This window comes from Vombatus ursinus, unplaced genomic scaffold (genome assembly GCF_900497805.2).
Source record: "Vombatus ursinus unplaced genomic scaffold, bare-nosed wombat genome assembly UNPS02005459.1, whole genome shotgun sequence".
Lineage (NCBI taxonomy): Eukaryota > Metazoa > Chordata > Mammalia > Diprotodontia > Vombatidae > Vombatus > Vombatus ursinus.
In genome coordinates, this window is record NW_020945237.1 from 13,186,851 (window position 1) to 13,205,253 (window position 18,403).

At 37.7% G+C, this 18,403-nt stretch overlaps 1 protein-coding gene across 6 annotated transcripts in view; it reads left to right on the forward strand.

Moving 5' to 3' along the window:
* The window catches only part of MLLT10 (MLLT10 histone lysine methyltransferase DOT1L cofactor), a 212,956-nt gene that overhangs the window by 90,394 nt on the left and 104,159 nt on the right, over positions 1-18,403 (forward strand). For all 6 annotated transcript variants that reach the window (XM_027847831.1, XM_027847834.1, XM_027847835.1 and 3 more), the window contains one exon: positions 17,866-17,961. In XM_027847831.1, the coding sequence (XP_027703632.1) occupies positions 17,866-17,961 (96 nt within the window). The remainder of the gene's footprint in view (positions 1-17,865; positions 17,962-18,403) is intronic.

The following is an 18,403-nucleotide window of genomic DNA, read 5'->3' on the forward strand; positions in this document are numbered from 1 at the left end:
TCTTGTACCCACGTGTCAGATTTTGATTATTCTTAAATAGGGATTGAAAGGATTTTCCAGGAGACATTTTTGAGATCAAACTTCTATTTCAGGTAGAACAGACCCTCATTTCCCTACCTGCTGCCTATTCATAAATCATATTGGAATAACCTATGCTGTTTTTCTTCCCACGTTGTTACCTCATAATTCTTGTAAATCAAGAACATTCCTTCTGATACTTAAGTACTTGAATCATTCTGTAATTACATTTACATGGCTATTCCCTCCAATTGGTTCAGCTTGAAACTCATCCGTCCTTTCATCCTCTATGATTCTTGTTCATGTTTTCCCATCTATTCTCAATCAATTACTTAATCAACCAGCCTTTGTTATGTGTGCACATTATGCCTAGAGGCTTTGTGCTAACTTCTGGTGATACAAATAGAAGGACTAAGTCATAGTTAAGGTCATAGTTCTGCAACTGGTTCAGTGGATCTCTCAGAGCCATTCTGTCAGTCATTAAACATTTGTTAAGCACCTACTATGTGTGAGTAATAGTACCATACTAAGTGCTGGGATACAAAAAGAGGCAAAAGAGAATCCCCACCCTCAAGGAACTCATCTAATGGAATAGGTAACGTGTGTGTGTGTGTGTGTGTGTGTGTGTGTGTGTGTGTGTGAACAAACTGTAGGCTAGATAGGAAATAATTTAAAGAGAGGTTAGGAAAGGCTTTCTGTAGAAAGTGGGATTTTAGTTGAGGCATAAGGGAATCTAAAAAAGCCAGTAGGCATAGATGAAGAGGGAGACTATTCTAGGCATGGAAGATAGCCAGAGAACTCCTAAAGCTTACAAGTGGAATGTCTTATTTGTAGAAAAGCAAGAAGGCCATTGGCACTGGATCAAAGACTCTCTGTTGGGGATTAAGGTGTGAGAAAATTGGGAAGATAGGAAGGGTTTCAATTATGAAGGACTTTGAACACCAAATCATTGGAGTTTATTGGGTGGGTGGGGGTGACATGTTTGATCTGTGCATTAGGAAAATATTTTTTCTCATGAATGGAAGATGGTTTGGAGTGGCAAGAGACATAGGACATAGCCTGTAATAGTCTAGTTGTAAGGTGATGAGGGCTTACCTTAGAGTTGTGGCAGTGTCAGAGGAGAAAATTAGTAGTATTTGAGAGTTGTTGAAAGGTGAAATTAACAAATCTTGGAAACAGATTGGAAATAGTGGTGAGGGGATAGAAGGAGTGATGAGAGATATAGTAAAACATAACAGCTAGATTGCAAGCCTGAGGCATTGGGGAGATGGTATTGCCCTCTGCAGTAATAAGGAGGTTAGGAGAGGGGGAGGGCTTCCAAGGAAAAATAATGAGTTCATTTTTGAAGATAGTGAGATTAAGAGGTCTGTCAGATACAGTTTGAGATATCTGAAAGGCATTTGGAGATGCGTGTAGTATATAGGGAGGAGGGAAGACAGCCCAGGACATAAACTTATGGTACAGAGGTAGTTAGAGTGCATGATCTGGATGAGGATCCAACCAAGGAGAGTGAAAAAGAATTGTCAAATAGGAGGAGAACCAGAAGAGAGTGGTATCCTAGAACAGAATATCAAAGAGGAGAGGTTGATCAATAGTGTCAAACACTGCAGAGAGGTCAAGGATAATGAGGTTTGAGAAAAGACTATTGGGTTTGTCAAGAGACCATTGGTAACTTTGTATAGAGCAGTTTTAGTGGAATAATGAGGTCTGAAGATAAATTTTAAGGAGTTAAGAAGCGAATAAGAGGAGAGAGAGTGGAGGCACCTGTTTTAGATGGCCTTTTTGAGGAGTTTAGCTACAAAGGACAAAAGAGAAATAGAATGATGATTAGTGGGGATGGAAGAATAAACTGGGATTTTTTTCCCAGGGTTGGGAAACGTAAGCATGTTTGTATGGGAAGAAACCAGCAGAGAGGCAAAAAGTGAAGATAAGTGATACAGTGGGGCCGAAGGAAGACTATGTGTTGGCAATGGGATGGAATTATGTAGCTTGTTTAGGTAGAGCGGTTTTCTTTGATGAGGAATAAGGTTACTTATTCATGTGAGGTGGCGGCAGAAGGCATATAAGTGATATGTGAGGAAGAAGGGAAAAGAGGGAGCTTATAGCCAATTGCTTTAGTTTTTTCTGTAAAATATAAGGCAAGGTTCTTAGCTGAGAAGGTGAGAGGAGAGGGAGCCCCAGGAGATTTGGAGAAGGAATGAAAAGACTTGGAATGGCTCTGTGGGGAATGAGACAGTCGATTGTTTTTTTGTGTTTTGTTTTTTTTAACTCAATTGGGGTTAAGTGACTTGCCCAGGGTCACACAGCTAGTAAGTGTCAAGTGTTTCGTCTGAGGCCGAATTTGAACTCGGGTCGTCTTGACTTCAGGTCCGGTGCTCTATCCACTACGCCACCTAGCTGCCCCTAGAGACAGTCGATTGTTGAGGGAGGTAGTAGGATTGTCTGGCAGCATTGAGGGCCCGGTTGAGCTTTTGTTTCATAAATTTTTAGTGAGTTAGTGAACTCAGAACGGCTGTGTGATTTTTCTCTGTGCTTGTTCAACAGCATGTGAATAGGAGGGAAGGCAGTGGATGGCAGGGCAGAATTGGTAATATGATAAGGGGGGTAGGGACTCAAGAGAAGAGGACAGTGTGGAGTTGAACTGGTTCACCAAGGAGTGAAAAATGAAGAAAAGAGGAGAGAATGGCTAGTGCAGGGAGGGTAGCCTGGTAGCCTGGGAGAGAACTGAGGGGTCAAGGAATTGAAGGCTGCAGTTTGGACCAACAGTGGGGTGTAGAAAGGGAAGACTGACAGAGAGGTGTAAATCCAAAAGATTATGGTCAGATAATGGAATTTCAGAATTCTAGTACAAAGAGGTGGGGTGTTTTTGAGTTGTGGGAAGATCAAAGATATGACTGACCGTCTTTGTGTATGTCTGAGATGGGCTGTAGGAATAAGTTATAGAAAGTGAGTAGATTGGGGAACTGAGTGGTTAGGTTTTTTGAGGGAGATTATGTATGTTGACATCCTCAAGTATGAGGGCAGGAGCTGGGTAGGAAAGAAAAATTGTTAGCCTGGTTCCAAATTCATTGAGTTAGTAAGAAGAATGATTTGGAGGTCTGTAGACTACAGATATCAGGATTTTGATGAACCTCAAAGGAGGAGTGGTTACTGAGTGATGAAGGTAGGAGGAGAAGGGGGAGCAAGAGGTATTCCAATTCCCTTTCCTAAACCAGAAAGCCCAGGGGAATGAGTGAAGGTGCAGCCACTATTGGAAAGGGTAGCTAAAAAGCTGTGTTCTCTGGGGCAGGGAATGAAGAGAGCCAGGTTTCAGTTACAACTAAAAGATAGAAGCCGCAGGAAAGGAGAAGATTGAGGATAAAGGAAAGTTTACGTGTATTTACAGGCAATCCAGAAGACACGGGGAAGGGGTTGGTGGCATTTGATTGGAACTTTGGGGTGTGACAGGTTAAGGGAGAAGAGAATAAGGAATCAAATGAGGATGGGGGTGGGGAATGGGATTTAGGTGATGACCTTCACTGGGTGTGAGAATGTTCATCATTGAGTAGAAGGTGCCATTCTTCCCAGAGGAGACTGGTAATCAGACTAGAGGCATGAAGAGCTTGAGATGGAAGGCGCGTGATCAAATGGGAAGCTCTGTTTCACTACTCTTCCCTCCAAAGACTGGAAATTAGGAAGGAAATAGCAGCAGATGGAAGTTGAAAGTCCCATTTCCCACTGACTTTCCTCTTTTTCTTCCCTCAAGGGATAGACCAGCAAGGAATGGAATGTTTGAGGTCAAAGGGAATGTTGCTCCAGAAGCTCTTCACATTACCATTGGGAGGTCAGACTGGCATCAGGAGGTAGAAGTTGCCTGGTGCTGGCACAGATGGGTAACTTTTCTGGCCTCTAGCAGTCTTCAGAGGAAGGTCTAGGTCCTCTTTCACCCGAGGCTAGAGATTAGGCAGGGCACCAGATTGAGAAAGTTGCTTTGAGGCAGATAGAAGTTATCCTAGTCTCTTGCCAGCTTCTCTCAGTGGACACGTGTAATAAGAATGTTCAAGCAAAATATCCATTTAGTAAAAATATGTTTACATAACCCTAGGTAAAATCAGGTTTCAAGATGTTTAAAAGCAATGTAGGGAGGTAGAAGCAGATAAAAGTGGCTGGCATGAAGGTAAAAACAGGGAAGGAGATGACTTGGGATTTCAGAAATTTTTTCCAAAATCCCACAATCCACTTTGAGATTATTTTTGTCCAAAAGGCCCACAGCGTGGTTCTGTATAAATCTAGCTGTCTGCAAAGTTAACCCAAATAACCTCAGCTCAGTGCCACACAGCTTCCTTTCCTTAGAACAGTTTCTGTGTTGTGAGGAGTGGTTGTTTAACTCACCCTTTCCCAGTTCCTTTAAGGTCTTGGCACATAGTAGAAATAATAGCTAACATTTACGTAGTAACATTTATAGAGTGCTTTAATATTTTCAAAGCACTTTACAAATATAATTTCATTTTCTCTTTACAACAATCCTGGGAAATGGATGCTGTTATCTCCGTTTCACAGGTAAGGAAACTGAGACAGATTTCTTTTTTTTGCCCAGGGTCACTCAGCTAGATAAGCAGGATTTTAACTCAAGTCTTTAGGATTCCAGGTCTGGCGCTCGGTATACTTTATGAACTAGTTGCCTAAATAATTCCTACTCTCAAGGAATATATACTCTAAGGGTAAAGACAAAAAAACATATATAGAATAAATAAAGAGAATTAATATAAATAAATGTAGTAAAATACAACATACTTTGGGAGGGAGGGTACTTAATAGTTGGGGAGAGGGGATGACAGGGAAGGGTTCATGTAGAAGGTAGCACTTAAGCTATCTGAAAGAGAAGGATTTCTTGAGGCAGAGGTGAGGAAGAAGTACATTTTCGGTGTGAGGGACCACCAATGTAAAGGCATCAAGATGGGAAATAGAATAGTGGATGATGGTGTGTGTGTGTGGTCAAGATAATAAGATTTGGAAACCGATCAAATACGTAGGATGAGAATTAGTGAATGAGGAGTCAAGGATATTCAGCAGAAATAGGGAAATTAGAAAGAGGGGAGAATTTGGAGAGAAGGATAGTGAGTTGACGTTTCAACATATAATGAGTTTTGGATTTCTCCAGGACATTCAATTTTAAGTTTCAAATAGGCAGTTTGGAATGCTTGACTAAAGTTCGGCGGAAAACATTCACATACATGCATGCTATACATACATACATTTCTATATGGAGATGTTTAAATCCTGGGAGTTGTTGAAGTTGGGGAGAGAGTAGAGAGAAAAGGGCACAGATATATCCTTGGGCAGTACCTATGGTTAAGGGGTATGATATGGGTGATGAGCTAGCAAAAGGGACTGGGGAGAGGTCAGACAGGTAGAATGAGAACCAGAAGGGAAGAGAAGAGAACATTTCAGGAGGACGGGGTGGTCAACAGTGTCAAATAAAGCAGGATAGGTCAGGAAGGATGGGGACTGAGGAGAGGAGGAACACTGTCGGATTTGACAATTAAGACATAGTCATTAGCTTTGGAGAGAGTAATTACATTTGAGTGATGAGGTTAGAAGCCAGATTGCAAAGAGGATTGACCCATTATTTTAAAGGCCTTCCTCTAGATTTTTTAACATTTAGTGGAAACCATTGTAGCTGTCAGGTTGTCCATCTGTCATTCTTTCCTTTCTATTGTATGACTGGGATACTACTTTTTTTTCAATCATATGTTTCCTTGATGATAACCCATGTGCTATTTCTTGAACGTAGATCATTATTGGAAATAACTGGCTGTTTATTGAAGCCTAACAGGGAATAGTATAGGATCTTTAAAAGCCTGGTGTAATTTCCCATATGCCATTCATTCATTTGTCTCTTCTTTCTTTATCCAACTTATTGTTCCCTCCATACTGAAGTATTATTGTTGTTGTTGTTGTTGTTTTTTGGTGAGGCAGTTGGGGTTAAGCCTTGCCTGGGGGTCACAGAGCTAGTAAGTGTCTGGACAAGATTTGAGCTCAGGTCCTCCTGACTCCAGGGCCAGTGTTCTATCTACTGTGCCACCTAGCTGCCCCATGTATTATTAATGGACTAGTTATCCAACTTTGTGTAATCTTGACAAGACTTTTTTCTTCCTTTGGACATTTCTTTGTTTCCCTGGCACATGATAAGTACTTAATGCTTGTTTACTGACTTTGTAGATGTTGTGCTGTATCTTTTGGGTTAGTATCCTTTGCATTGAGGGAGTCTTACGGTCTTTTGATCTTTTGATCTTCTGGTAGTTACACAAAGAAGGAACTTCTAGAAGAACTTGCCTTTTTGATTTAGAGCTTCTATTTAGAGCTTCTGTATTAAGATCTAATGATCACATGACCAAGCAAGTGAATGATGAATGGTAAGTACACGTTGCCCTATTTCATGTCTCACTTGATGGTAAATTTATATTGCCTTATTTTATACCTCATTTTGATATTAGTAATAAGATTAAAAAAAAACCAACTCAAAATTATCTCTATAATCCCAGCATTTGCATGACAGACTCCTTATTGCTGGAGAACCTCTAGGTGTCTTTTTGTTCTACTTAGGTTTATTTTTGTTTTTGTTTTTTGATAACAATTAGTAACACAATAGCACCTTGAACTTCCCAAACCTTTCTGTCAGATATCTGATTGTAAAAAGGGAGGCTAATATAGCAGTTTGTTTATGATAACTGTATGCTCCCTCCTCATTTTTAAAACAAAAAATTTTATTGCCATATTGTTTTGAAGTTACCTTAATTTACAAATATTTGCATGTATATTCTTCCCCCTAATTTTCATAAAGAATATCCTCAAGGATAAACATAGAATATTTTAATAAAGAATATATAACATATGTAAAACATAATAAATAATATATAACATATATAAAGAATATGTATTCTCTTTATTATCTTTTTTGGCAATATCCTTAGTAATTTTTTCCCATTCTGAGATAGCTTGTAAAATTAATTCGTTCAGTATACTTCCTTGAATGTAGGACTGTGATTTTAGGGTTCGTATGTATGGTGAGTGGTTTTGTCACTGATGATGAAAATGTAATTAGCAATCATCAAGGATTTGTTAAGTGCTTTTTATGTTCTAGACATTGTGGTAATGGGGATACAAAGAAAACAAAGTACATGGAATTAGTCTCTGCCTTCAGGGAACTTATGTACAACTGGGGAGAGAAAGGGTAAAGGAACATTTTCTGTAGACACAGATTAGAAAGATGGAAACTTTAAAGAGACTTATTCTAGTAACTTTAATCAACTGGGAAGACTTCCTGCAGAAGATGGCATTTATGTTAAAAAGAGCCAAGGACGTCAGGAGGTAAAAGTGAGGAGGGACAGCATTCTAGTATTGGAGGATAGCCAGCACAAAGACATGGGAATGGGAGACGGAGCATTGTTGTGAAGAATTAGAAGTTGACCTGTGTCACTGGACTTTTGAGTATTTAGGGATGGAGGGTAAAGTGAGAAGATTTGAAAGGTAGGAATAGTTCAATTTGGGAAGACTCTTATATGCCACGAAGCATACTTTATTCTAAATATTAAATGATACGAATTAGTATTTATGTAGCCCTTTAAAGTTTGCAAAGCACTTTGCAAATATCTCATTTGATACTTACAATAACCTTGAGAGGTAGGTGCTGTTATCCCCATTTTACGTATGAAGAAACTGAGGCAAACAAAGATTAAATGAATTGCTCAAGATCACATGTACAAAGTGTCTAAAACTGTATTTGAGCTCAAGTCTTTCTTATGTTAGATCCAGTATTCTATCTATCACAATATCTAGATGCCCATAAAAGGAAATTTTGAGTTAGTTGCTGGGGTGATTGCTTAGACATTGGTTGTTGCTTATCCATTGTGCCATCTAATTGTCTGAAGATAATAATGGTGTCACTGCATTTTATTTGAGCGCAGTCAAACTTATGCATTAGAAAAATAATTTTGTTAGCTTTGTGGAAGATAGATTGTAATGGAGAGAGAATCGCGGCAGTGATGTGTCAATAGGTGAAAAGTGAACAAGGGTGGTGGTTCAATGATTGGTGAGAAAGGAAAGTATACTAGAGAGTTTTTGAGGGTAAAATTGAAAAGTCTTGGCAAATGATTGGGCATGCTGGGTGAGTGAGCACTTGAGAACATTGTTAACTTGGATAACTGGGAGGGTGGTGGTACCCTCAACAGTAATAAGGAAATTCAAAAGAAGGGTTGCTTTGGATGTAAAAATAATGAGTTTTGTTTTGGACATGTTGAATTTAAGATGTCTTTGGGACATTTAGTCTTGCTTGTCCAATAGGTAGTTGCAGGTGTGGAACTAGAGCTCCAAAAGAGAGACTAAAGCTTGATAGAGATCTTGGATTCATCTGTATAGAGATGATAACTTAAACCCATGGAAAATGATGAGATAATTAAGGGGAGACAGTATGGAGAGAAAAGGGCACAGGACAAAGCCTTGGAAAATACCTAAAGTTAAGGGAGCATGATAAAAATGAACATTCAGGAATGGAGACTGAAAAGGAGTAGTCGGACAGGTAAGAGGAGAATCAGGAGACAGCAGGATCTTGAAAATTCAGAGAAAGGAGAGAAGTATCCAAGATGAGAAAGTGAGTAGCAGTTTTAAATGTTACAGAAGGTCTAAGAACAATGAAGATTGAGAAACAGCCATTAGACTTGTTAATTTAGATAGAACTGATAACTTTGTAGAAGGCAATTTCGGTCAGATGATGAGGTCAGAAGCCAGAAATCAGTGGGATTTTTAAGGAGTGAGACAAGATCTGGAGGTACTGAGCATAGATCGCTTTTTAGAGGAATTTAGCAGAGAAGGGAAGTTGAGGTAAAGGAAGATAGCTATTGGGGATGGTAGGATGAAGTGAGGGTTTTTTTTGTTGTTGTTTTGGTTTGGTTTGGTTTTTTTTGATGATGACAAGGACTTGAGTATATTTGTAGGTAACAAAGGGGCCAGTATATAGTGATGGAAGATGTGTGAAAGAGCGATTGAAAGGCAGTCTTCTGGAGGAAAAGGTAAAGAATGACATCAAGGACACAGGGTTTGGCCTTGACCAGCAGAAGCACCCCCCTCTCCATCAGATTATTGGAGTGAAGGAGGAGATGATAGTATGAAAGGGATGTCGTTAATGGACTAATTTTTTTTTTTTATTGAAACGTAAGTTGAAGTTCTTAGCCTTGAAGTGAGGGAGGTGGTACCTTCAAAGTCTTGAGGAAAGATGAAGTTTAAAATAGCTGAAATAGAAAATCAGTAAGAGTAGTGAAATAATGTCCTTCCTTCCTCTTATGAGAGCACAGTTGGAATCAGATTGTATAAATTTGTAGTGGTTTTGTGACTTCTTCCAGAACTACTTAGCAGCCTGTGGAAGTAGAAAAAGAAGTAGATGATGGGAATTATTCAGGTATTGGTCTTTGTACAAGGGGACAAGGTCTAGAGAGTTGAGGAATCTTGGAGTTTTTGAATCTGGAAATAGAACATTTGTAGTTATCAAAAAATCTAGGATAATATCTTATCAAGAAATTAACAAGAGATAACCATCTCTGTGTAGCTGAGGTAGTCTGGAGGAGTAGATTAAGGGGTTTGAAAGTTAAAAGTATTTGTAAGTGAGAGTGAGTTGAAGTTTCCTCATTTAAGGGCTGGAATTGGGGTGGAATTGGGACCATAAATCAGGTATTGAATACATTGAGAAAGGAGGCAGAATGACCCGGGGGTTGGTGTCCAGCATCTGTACCAAGAGATAAATTTGGATAGCATTAACCTTAAAGGAGAAGTTTCTGGTTTAATAGTGTTAGAGGTAGAACCTTGAAATGGCAGTGTTGAACAAAAGGAATGTTTTGACTCCTTTACCAGATCATCCAGTAAGTTAGGGCATGAAAAGTGTAGCCAGAGCTGGAAAGGGTGGCTAGGGAAAAACAGTGTTATTGGTAAGGAGTCAAGTTTCAGTGAGCACCAGAATATGGAAGAACAGATAAAGGAAAAGGTTTAACATGAAAAGAAGTTAGGTCTGGAGCAGAAATTCCAGGGAGCACATGAGGAAACATGCAGGCAGATTTAGGGTGGGCATGAAATGGATAGGAATAAGGAAGCAGATACCTGGGATAGGTGAGAGGAATTTGTTCTTTGATAGATGGATATTCAGCTTCACTGGAATAAGGAGAGTAAAATGGTGTAGGAGAATTACTAATCGTTGAGGAAGGAGATCAGGTAGAGTATCAGTGAAAGGGAAGAGAGATTCATCAAAGGAAGCAGTTAATGCAGTGGCTCAATTATAGAAAAGTTGACAAACACGTTTGATTTGTCTGTTGTCCTCTTGGCAGTTTTATCTGTGAATGATTTTGGAAGAAGGATGTGCTTCAGTTGGGTCTTGCACCATACTTTCTATAGATTTGTGTTTGATTCTACTACTTTTTGCTGTTTTATATTGTTATTTCTTCTTCAAAGTGTTTTACCACTGAATATGTATTCTTTGGGGTTGTTTTTTCCAGTAATCATTCAGTTGGCATGCTGTTGTTGAATCACATTAATATGTATATTCTCGTGATGAACAACTTCAGTAATAAGAAGAAAATTGCAGCTAAATGGAAGGATGATGCTTCTGTCTTCTTTGGGGAGGTAGTGCAAACAAAGGAGTTGCCAGAGTTTGTTTTATCATTTACTCAAAGACAATGAAAATTATCATTTCCATGGGACAGAGGGTTATTTTATTTTGCATTACTTATGATGAGCATAACTGAAACCACAGTGAAGATAAATGAAACTTATGCCAACACCTGTGACAGAAGATTAAGAAATAGCGAAATTTTATGAAGAACTTGGCCAAACTAAGTCAACATATATTTTCATATTTGGTTACCTGAATGAAACCGTGAAAAAGGGAGAATGATTTAAAAAAAAATAGGTTGGAAAACGTCTCAGCATTGAGAAATTAAAGAGGTCGAAGTCTTGTAGACTATACAGAGATCTCATGCCTCTCTATGTGATTTCTTCATTCCAGAAGGCAGTGGACATAACAAGTACTGAATGTCACACACAAAAAAGAAACTGACTCTCTGAAAAGACAGAAAATAACTGGTTGCTTATGTGCATGTCATTTCGCAGTCAGCTGTGTGTGTGTAGTCAGACCATGGACTGCTTAGGGAAAGGTCAAAATCCCCATTAAGTCAGAAGAAAGGCTAAAGATGAGAAGACACGGAACAACTGGAGTGCCTTCAACATGACCCAATCAAATGGGCTGTTAATGCAGACAAGTAGGCAGTGGAAAAAAGACAAAGGGTCTGTGTCGTCATTTCCTATTAAAAAAAAAATTAACGGGATATAAAGCAGTCGCCATGGTGATCTGCCAAAAGAGCCCAGCAGTTGTTTTAGCCATCAAATATGAGTTTGCCCTTGCCAAGCAGCAAGTGATGGCAGCCACGGGAAACATTGGTTTAGCTATTCATAATATCTGATCTATTTTTCAAATTGTATCTTAAATTTATTCCTTTGAAAACAGTTATATATAAGCCATACATTGTCATATGTTTAGGGTAGGGACTGGACCTGTGATTTCATTGATATAGGTAATTATTCTGAAACTTTTTGGTCTTAGGACCCCTTTGTACACTTAAAAATTATTGAGGGCTTTAAAGTGCTTTTGTTTATTTGAGTTTATTAATACTTACCATATTAAAAAATTAAAACTGATTATTTTAAAATGTATATTATTTCTTTAAAACTAATAATAAACCTATTACATGTTAATATAATACTTTTTAATTAAAAAGCTATATTTTAAAAAACAGAAGCATTTAGAAGAGTGACATTGTTTTACATAATTTTGCAAATCTCTTGTGTCTGAGCTTGATAGAAGACAGTTGAATTTCATATCTGCTTCTGTATTCAACGTGTTGCAATATGTTTTGGTTGACGTATATGAAGAAAACCTGGCCTCTACATATATGTAGTTAGAAAAGGAGGGAGCATTTTAACAGATTTTTCAAATAATTGTGGATGTTGTTTGATGATATACCAAAACTTGACAAGCAGTATTTTCTTAGTTGCAATGTGGAATCTAAAACCTTATCATTGTACTTTATGTATTCTGTTACATTAAAATTCATCCTGCAGCCATGGCTTCAGCTATCACCATCATGCAGAAAGCTTACAAATCCTATGTCTTGCTGTTGCCTTCTGTGGTAGATTTGTGTTACTCCTATACTGTCTCTCCCAAGCTCCAGTTACTGGATGTTCTAGCTGGATATTCTAGTGGAATATTCAACTTCACAGCGATCTTTCCCTCCCAGACTTTACCATTCTCCTTGTATGTATCCTTACTTGGGTAGATTGAAGAAATATACTTTCATGGGTACTTTGAGAGAGGCAATTTAGCAATGGATAGAGTTTGAGACATGGAGTCAAGAGGAACTGTATTGAATCCCACCTCAGACACTTAGGGTTAACCTCCTTGAGCATCAGTTTTCTTATCTGTAAAAAAGGAATGATAATAGCCCTTCCCTTACCTTATCTGGCTATCTGAGGAACAGTGAAATAATGTGTATAAAACACTTTATAATCCTTAAAGAGACTATATACATCTTGATGAACATCATAATGATGATGGATCTCTAATCTTATCAGTATGGAAACTTAAGCAGAACCGATGAGCACCCTTCTCATACCTTCTCATTCTGTGTGTTCATTCTCCCTTATGGGTGGGCAGAGGTAGGTCCACACAATAGGCTGTTTTATTGGCCTTCATTTACCATGCTTGAATATTACAATGTAAGCTCCTTTAGGTTAGGGGCTGTTTTTGCGTTTTCTTTGTATCCCTAGTGATTAACATAGTGCTTAGCAAATTGTAAGGGTTTAATAAACGTTTGTTGATTGATTGCCACTGTGTGGCTAGTGGTGGAGTATGTAGGCTGTTCCTTACTTAACCTTCCTCAAGCTACATGACCATCCCACCACCTTTTCCAGGTATATATCACTGATTATATCTGTTACACTGCTTTTGGTGCTTAATTTTTAATTCATGTGTCACACTATAGTTGTACTTTTCACGGATCTGTCTTCCTTGCCTTTGGGTGATCTTGATCTTTAGATATAAGTCTTCAGAATTTTCTCTGACTTATAGGAATAAGAATATTGAGGGTAAAAAGATGGGCCTTTGTTTTAGGTGGGAGCTTGGGATCATTAAAAGAACTGCACATTAGAGGGTCATTGGACAGAGGGCTCTGTGGTTAGAACTTTCAGGGAACCTTGAATGATGATTTTAACTTTTGCTTAAGAGACAAATCTTTTTGGAAGAGATTCTTTAATATAGTATTTTGCTGTACCAAATCAAATGCTTTTTAAGCTAGCAAACCATAAGCACAGTGAGATTTTTTTTTTAATTCCCTACACTTGTTTAACTGAAGGGATGTGCCCTTCTATAGAATGTTTATGAAATCCTGTCTGTTCCTTATCCATACTTTAATCGAGAATGAATTCAACATGACTGTTAACTTATTGTCATAGAGTTTATAGACATCGAAGTTAGGCATGTGATGCCTATTACCAATATTTCTCTCAATCACTTTTTGGGGGGCAATAATTTCTGTGACATTTTATAAGTGCTTGGTATTTCCTTTTCAGATTTGAGAATCATTCCCTCAGCAACATCAAACTTGTCTCTAGCAGACTTTTTTCTTTTCTTTTTCTGGGGGGGGGGAGTGAGGCAGTTGGGGTTAAGTGACTTGCCCAGGGTCACACAGCTAGTGTCAAGAGTTTGAGGCTGGATTTGAATTTAGGTCCTCCTGACTCCAGGACCGGTGCTCTATCCACTGTGCCACATAGCTGCCCCTTATTTTTTATTTTTTGCAGTACATTGGGAACTATCATGAGAGTCCAAATGACTCCATTACCATTGTACAGAAAAGAACTTGATGAAAACTCAACAGATACCTGTTCTTTTTTCATCTCTTCTCTTGGAAGGACTTGGGTTCATTGGATCTCTTGCGAAGTGTCTGCGGACTTGTTTTTCCCTTCAGTGCTCCTCATTGATAATGTTTTTGATAATCTTATACCATCATCTTGGCGTCTGGGAAAGAGAGATCCTCCTGTTAACTTGAAGTCATCCAGGCTTCATCCTACTTTTCTGTAGGCCACCTTCTCAGGTCCTAAACCATTCCCAATTCCACAAGTTTCATTAGCATATAATAGGGAGATGTGTTCCAAAGAATTACCATGATCATTGTGTAATTAATAGCAACCAGTCTTGCCTCTCAAGAAGAATTGAAAAAATGTACCTCCTTGTTGTGCTGGTTAGTTTTGCTAAACTGCTTTTCCCCCCTCTTTTTTTAATCTTTGGGAATGAAAGTAATGTAAAAATAAAAGATAAAAAAATAAGATTAAAAGAAAAAAATTAAAATTTTCAAATAAGTTTATATTCTAAATTTGTGTTGCCCTTTACTATCATACCCTTCTGCTCCACTCGGTGAATTAGTACTTGAAAATACTTGCTAGCTAAGACAGTGGCATTGGAAGTAAAATAAAAATAAAGCTCTTGTAGCAAATATGCCTAGTCAACAAAAATACATTCCCACACTGGGCCACGTCCAAAATGTGTGTCTCATTCTGCATCTTGAGTCCATCATTTCTCTTCTGGATAAGTGTGTAGCATGTTTCATCATCAGTCTTCTGGAATTATGGTTGGTTATTACACCGATCAGAGTTCTTAAGTCTTTCCAAGTTTTACATGACACGATTTTTAATCTTCTAATTTGGTAGTCATTTTGATCTCTGTTCTAACAAATTGATGGTTTTACTTCATACAGCTGATTCAGAGATGACTCCCATATCAATAACCATTTCTTATCATTTAGAATAAATTTAATTTTTGTCATGGTATGTTTATGTGTTCAGTGACTTCTGATTTTTTTGGGAGGGAGGGATTAACTTTTGTTTTTTATTATGAACTTAACCATCATCCACAGATACAAGCATTTCAGTGTTTAGTCTACATATATTGGTCTCTTGTTTCTTACTCCTAAACCATGTTTTCCAATTCATTTTTTGTTGTCTTTCCTTATGGACCCTTGCATTGAAATTCCTGAGTTTGAAAATGTATGTTAACTTAATTTGGTCAAGGGAATTCTAAGGGATATCTAAGGGAGTTCTTCTGATTTTTTCTTTATAGCAAGAATACCAAGGTTGCTAAGATTCTGCTTTTCTCCCTACTGGTCACCACATAAGGATTTTTATATTTCAAGTACCAACAGTTAAGCTAATGTTAATAGACAATCTAGAAAGGAAGTGATTTTTAAAATTTCTTCTCCTCCTTTTCTGTCATTCCCTGCTGTTATGACAGGAATCAGGGTCAAATTTTCCTATGCACATAGGTGAGGGTTTTGTTGTTGTTGTTGTTTTGTTTTGATGGATTACAATGAAATTGCCCTTGGTATTTTCCAGTTTGCTGGCATGACTCCAAATTTAGCTAGGTATGCCCTTTGAAAGTAAACCATTTCTGTTGCTGTGATTGTACTCAAAGCTTTTCTAGCTAGGTGGAACCTATCACAGATTTAGTTCTACTAAACCTTCAACTTCAAACTGTGATGAGGTTCTGAGTAGGAATTTTTGAACCTTTTTCTTTTTATCATCCTTTTTTTTTTTTTTTTTTTTTGACCTCCCCATTTGCACTCTTCTCTATTTAAAACTTTGATGTGACTTTTGACTCCTCTTTGTTGACATGCATAAGTTCTCTCAATTTTATCTCCATATTATCTAGCCCATCCTTCCCTTTCTCTCTTTTCCCATCGGATTAGTGATCTGTACTATTTGTCTCTTAATCTTTCTACCTTAACAAACTCTCCCTTTTCCATTATCCTTCATTCTGTTATGAGATGAAGATTGGGCATCTGTGTAGACATGTCACCTCTACTTTCAGAAAATCTTCAGTGGCTTCTTCCCCTTGCCTAGTGAGTAAAGTTTCAAGTCATTTCCTCCTTTTCTGATTTTATTTCATATGATTTTTCTTCATTTACTTAATAATGCTCATGCCATATGTGCCATTCACCAAACACACTGTCATTTACACTACTACTGTGCCTTTCCTCATGCTGTTTTTCATGTCATGAATGGCATTCCTTTCTTCAATTTTTGGATTTGGGCTTTGTAAAACTTATCTCAAATGCAATCTCACCTCTTCCAGGAAGCCTCTTATTATTTCTTCCTGTCAATAATGAGCTTTCCAAATCTTAGGTCTAATGCAGTCCATTTTACCTTTTTTTAATGTGCTTTTGTATATATGATGTGTTATACACTCGTAAGTCATATCTCCCTGCCAGATTATATGCTCTATGAGGACAGGAACTCTGTCTTATCTAAAATTTCAGTGTTCCTCAGTATTTAGGACAGTGTTCAACATTCGATGTAAATGTAAAAATAAATAAATGTAAAAAGTTTTTTTGTATGTATTGGATTACATATTGTTACCAGCTTAATCTTTTTAAAATCTTCAATATGCTCTTTCCCTACATAATTATGTAGTAATTCCTCAGGCTAGCATTCTTATGTATTTGTATGCATGGCAACAATTGATCTTTCAATCAAATTGCTTCCCAGTTTTACCAGGCCTTTGTTTAAGAAAGGGACTCAGCACAGTCTTCTCCCCATTTCCCTTCAGTTACATTTCTGTTGGACTTCTTTGGACTTCCACATCATGCCCTCCTTCTCTAGGAATGTCACCACTGGGAAATCCCATTATTCTACATGTTTGAATCTGCCTGGTACACATATCTCATTAGTCCCCTGTGCCCTTTTGATTGAACTTTTTGGCCTGAGGGCAGAGCCATGAACTCAAAGGCTGTTTAAAAAGAGTCCAGCACAGTATTCTTCCTGTTTCCCACCAGCTGCATTGATTGCTTTTGGACTTCTCCATCATGCCCTCTCGCTAGGTACTCCTCCACCCCTAGCTTTTCAACTTTCTATTGTATGTTGTTTCTGCCCCTTAGACTGTAAGGTCATTGAGGGTGAGGACTCCCCCTCTTTTTTTTCTAAACTAATATTTTTATCCCCAGCACTTAGTATAGCGCCTGGCACATAACAGATGTTTATTAAACGTTTATTGACTAATTGACTGACTACTCACTCTATGCTGTAGCCAAATGGTTCCATAAACACACTTTGTATTTCCTAATCTCCTCCTCTTCCTTTGTGCTGTTTTCCTACCTGATATGCTTGTCTCCCACTTCTCTATTTTGAAAATATTCTCACCTTGAAAGTCTTGATGTAAATGCTTTGTCTATGTGCTGCGATCTTGCTCTGGGTCCTCATAGCACTTTGTGTATCCTATGGAACTTTCTGTATTGTTTGAACCAGTTATTTATATTCTTTTCTGATCCTCTCCTTCATTTAACTTGATGCTTATAAAAGACAGAAGATTCAGATGTTCTTATTCATTTAGGTATCATCATCTATATGTAGTGTACCTTGAACAAAGTGTGTGATCCATTAGTATTGGTTGGATTATTTTGCATTTTTTGGTCTGATCAGTTGAGGCTAGAGGCTAAAGTGCTTATTTTACATAATTTTTAATGTATGGAAAACTGCTATTATGAATAACCCTAAGATCATGCTGATAGAAGCAATTGATTTATCTTAGTTTATTTTTTGCAGTCAGATATTTTGAATGATTAAATACTGTCTACAAATCATGTTCCCCTCACCCTATCTCCCACCTACTGCTGCTGCCACCAACAAAACAAAGAAAAAAAACACCTTTACTCCTTTTGTTGTGCTAAAATAAGTATGGATCATCATATGAACCTAAACCTGTACTTTACTTTTCTTAATCTTTAGAAATATAAAGAAAAAGACAAACACAAACAAAAACATAAGAAGCAACCAGAACCATCACCAGCCTTGGTTCCTTCTTTGACGGTTACTACTGAGAAAGTAAGTTAAATAATTTTAATTTTTTATCTTACAGATTTTTAAATTTATATAGCATAGGATATAAAAATTACAGCAAAAAAAGAATAGCCCAATTGTAACTTTATTGATGGAATGTTTTACTTTAGCTACAGAGGACTGTTTTTTATTCTACTTCTTGAATCCTTGAAACACTTGCCCTCTTCCCCACCTTAGTCCTTTCATTTCATTCTCCTTTAATTCTCCTCATTCATTATTTAGAGACTCTAGATCTTCAAAATATCTAGGTAAGAAGAGCGAAAAATTCTGAAATGATTATCTTAAGAGGAGTTATTATAAAAGTTTAACTTAAAAAAGAACAAGAATGAATTTTTTGATCTTTTTTCATAATTAATCTTCATTCATTTAATGATTATGGCCCCTTCCCCCATGGAGATAGCCTTCTGACTTTTCAGCAGTCTATGTG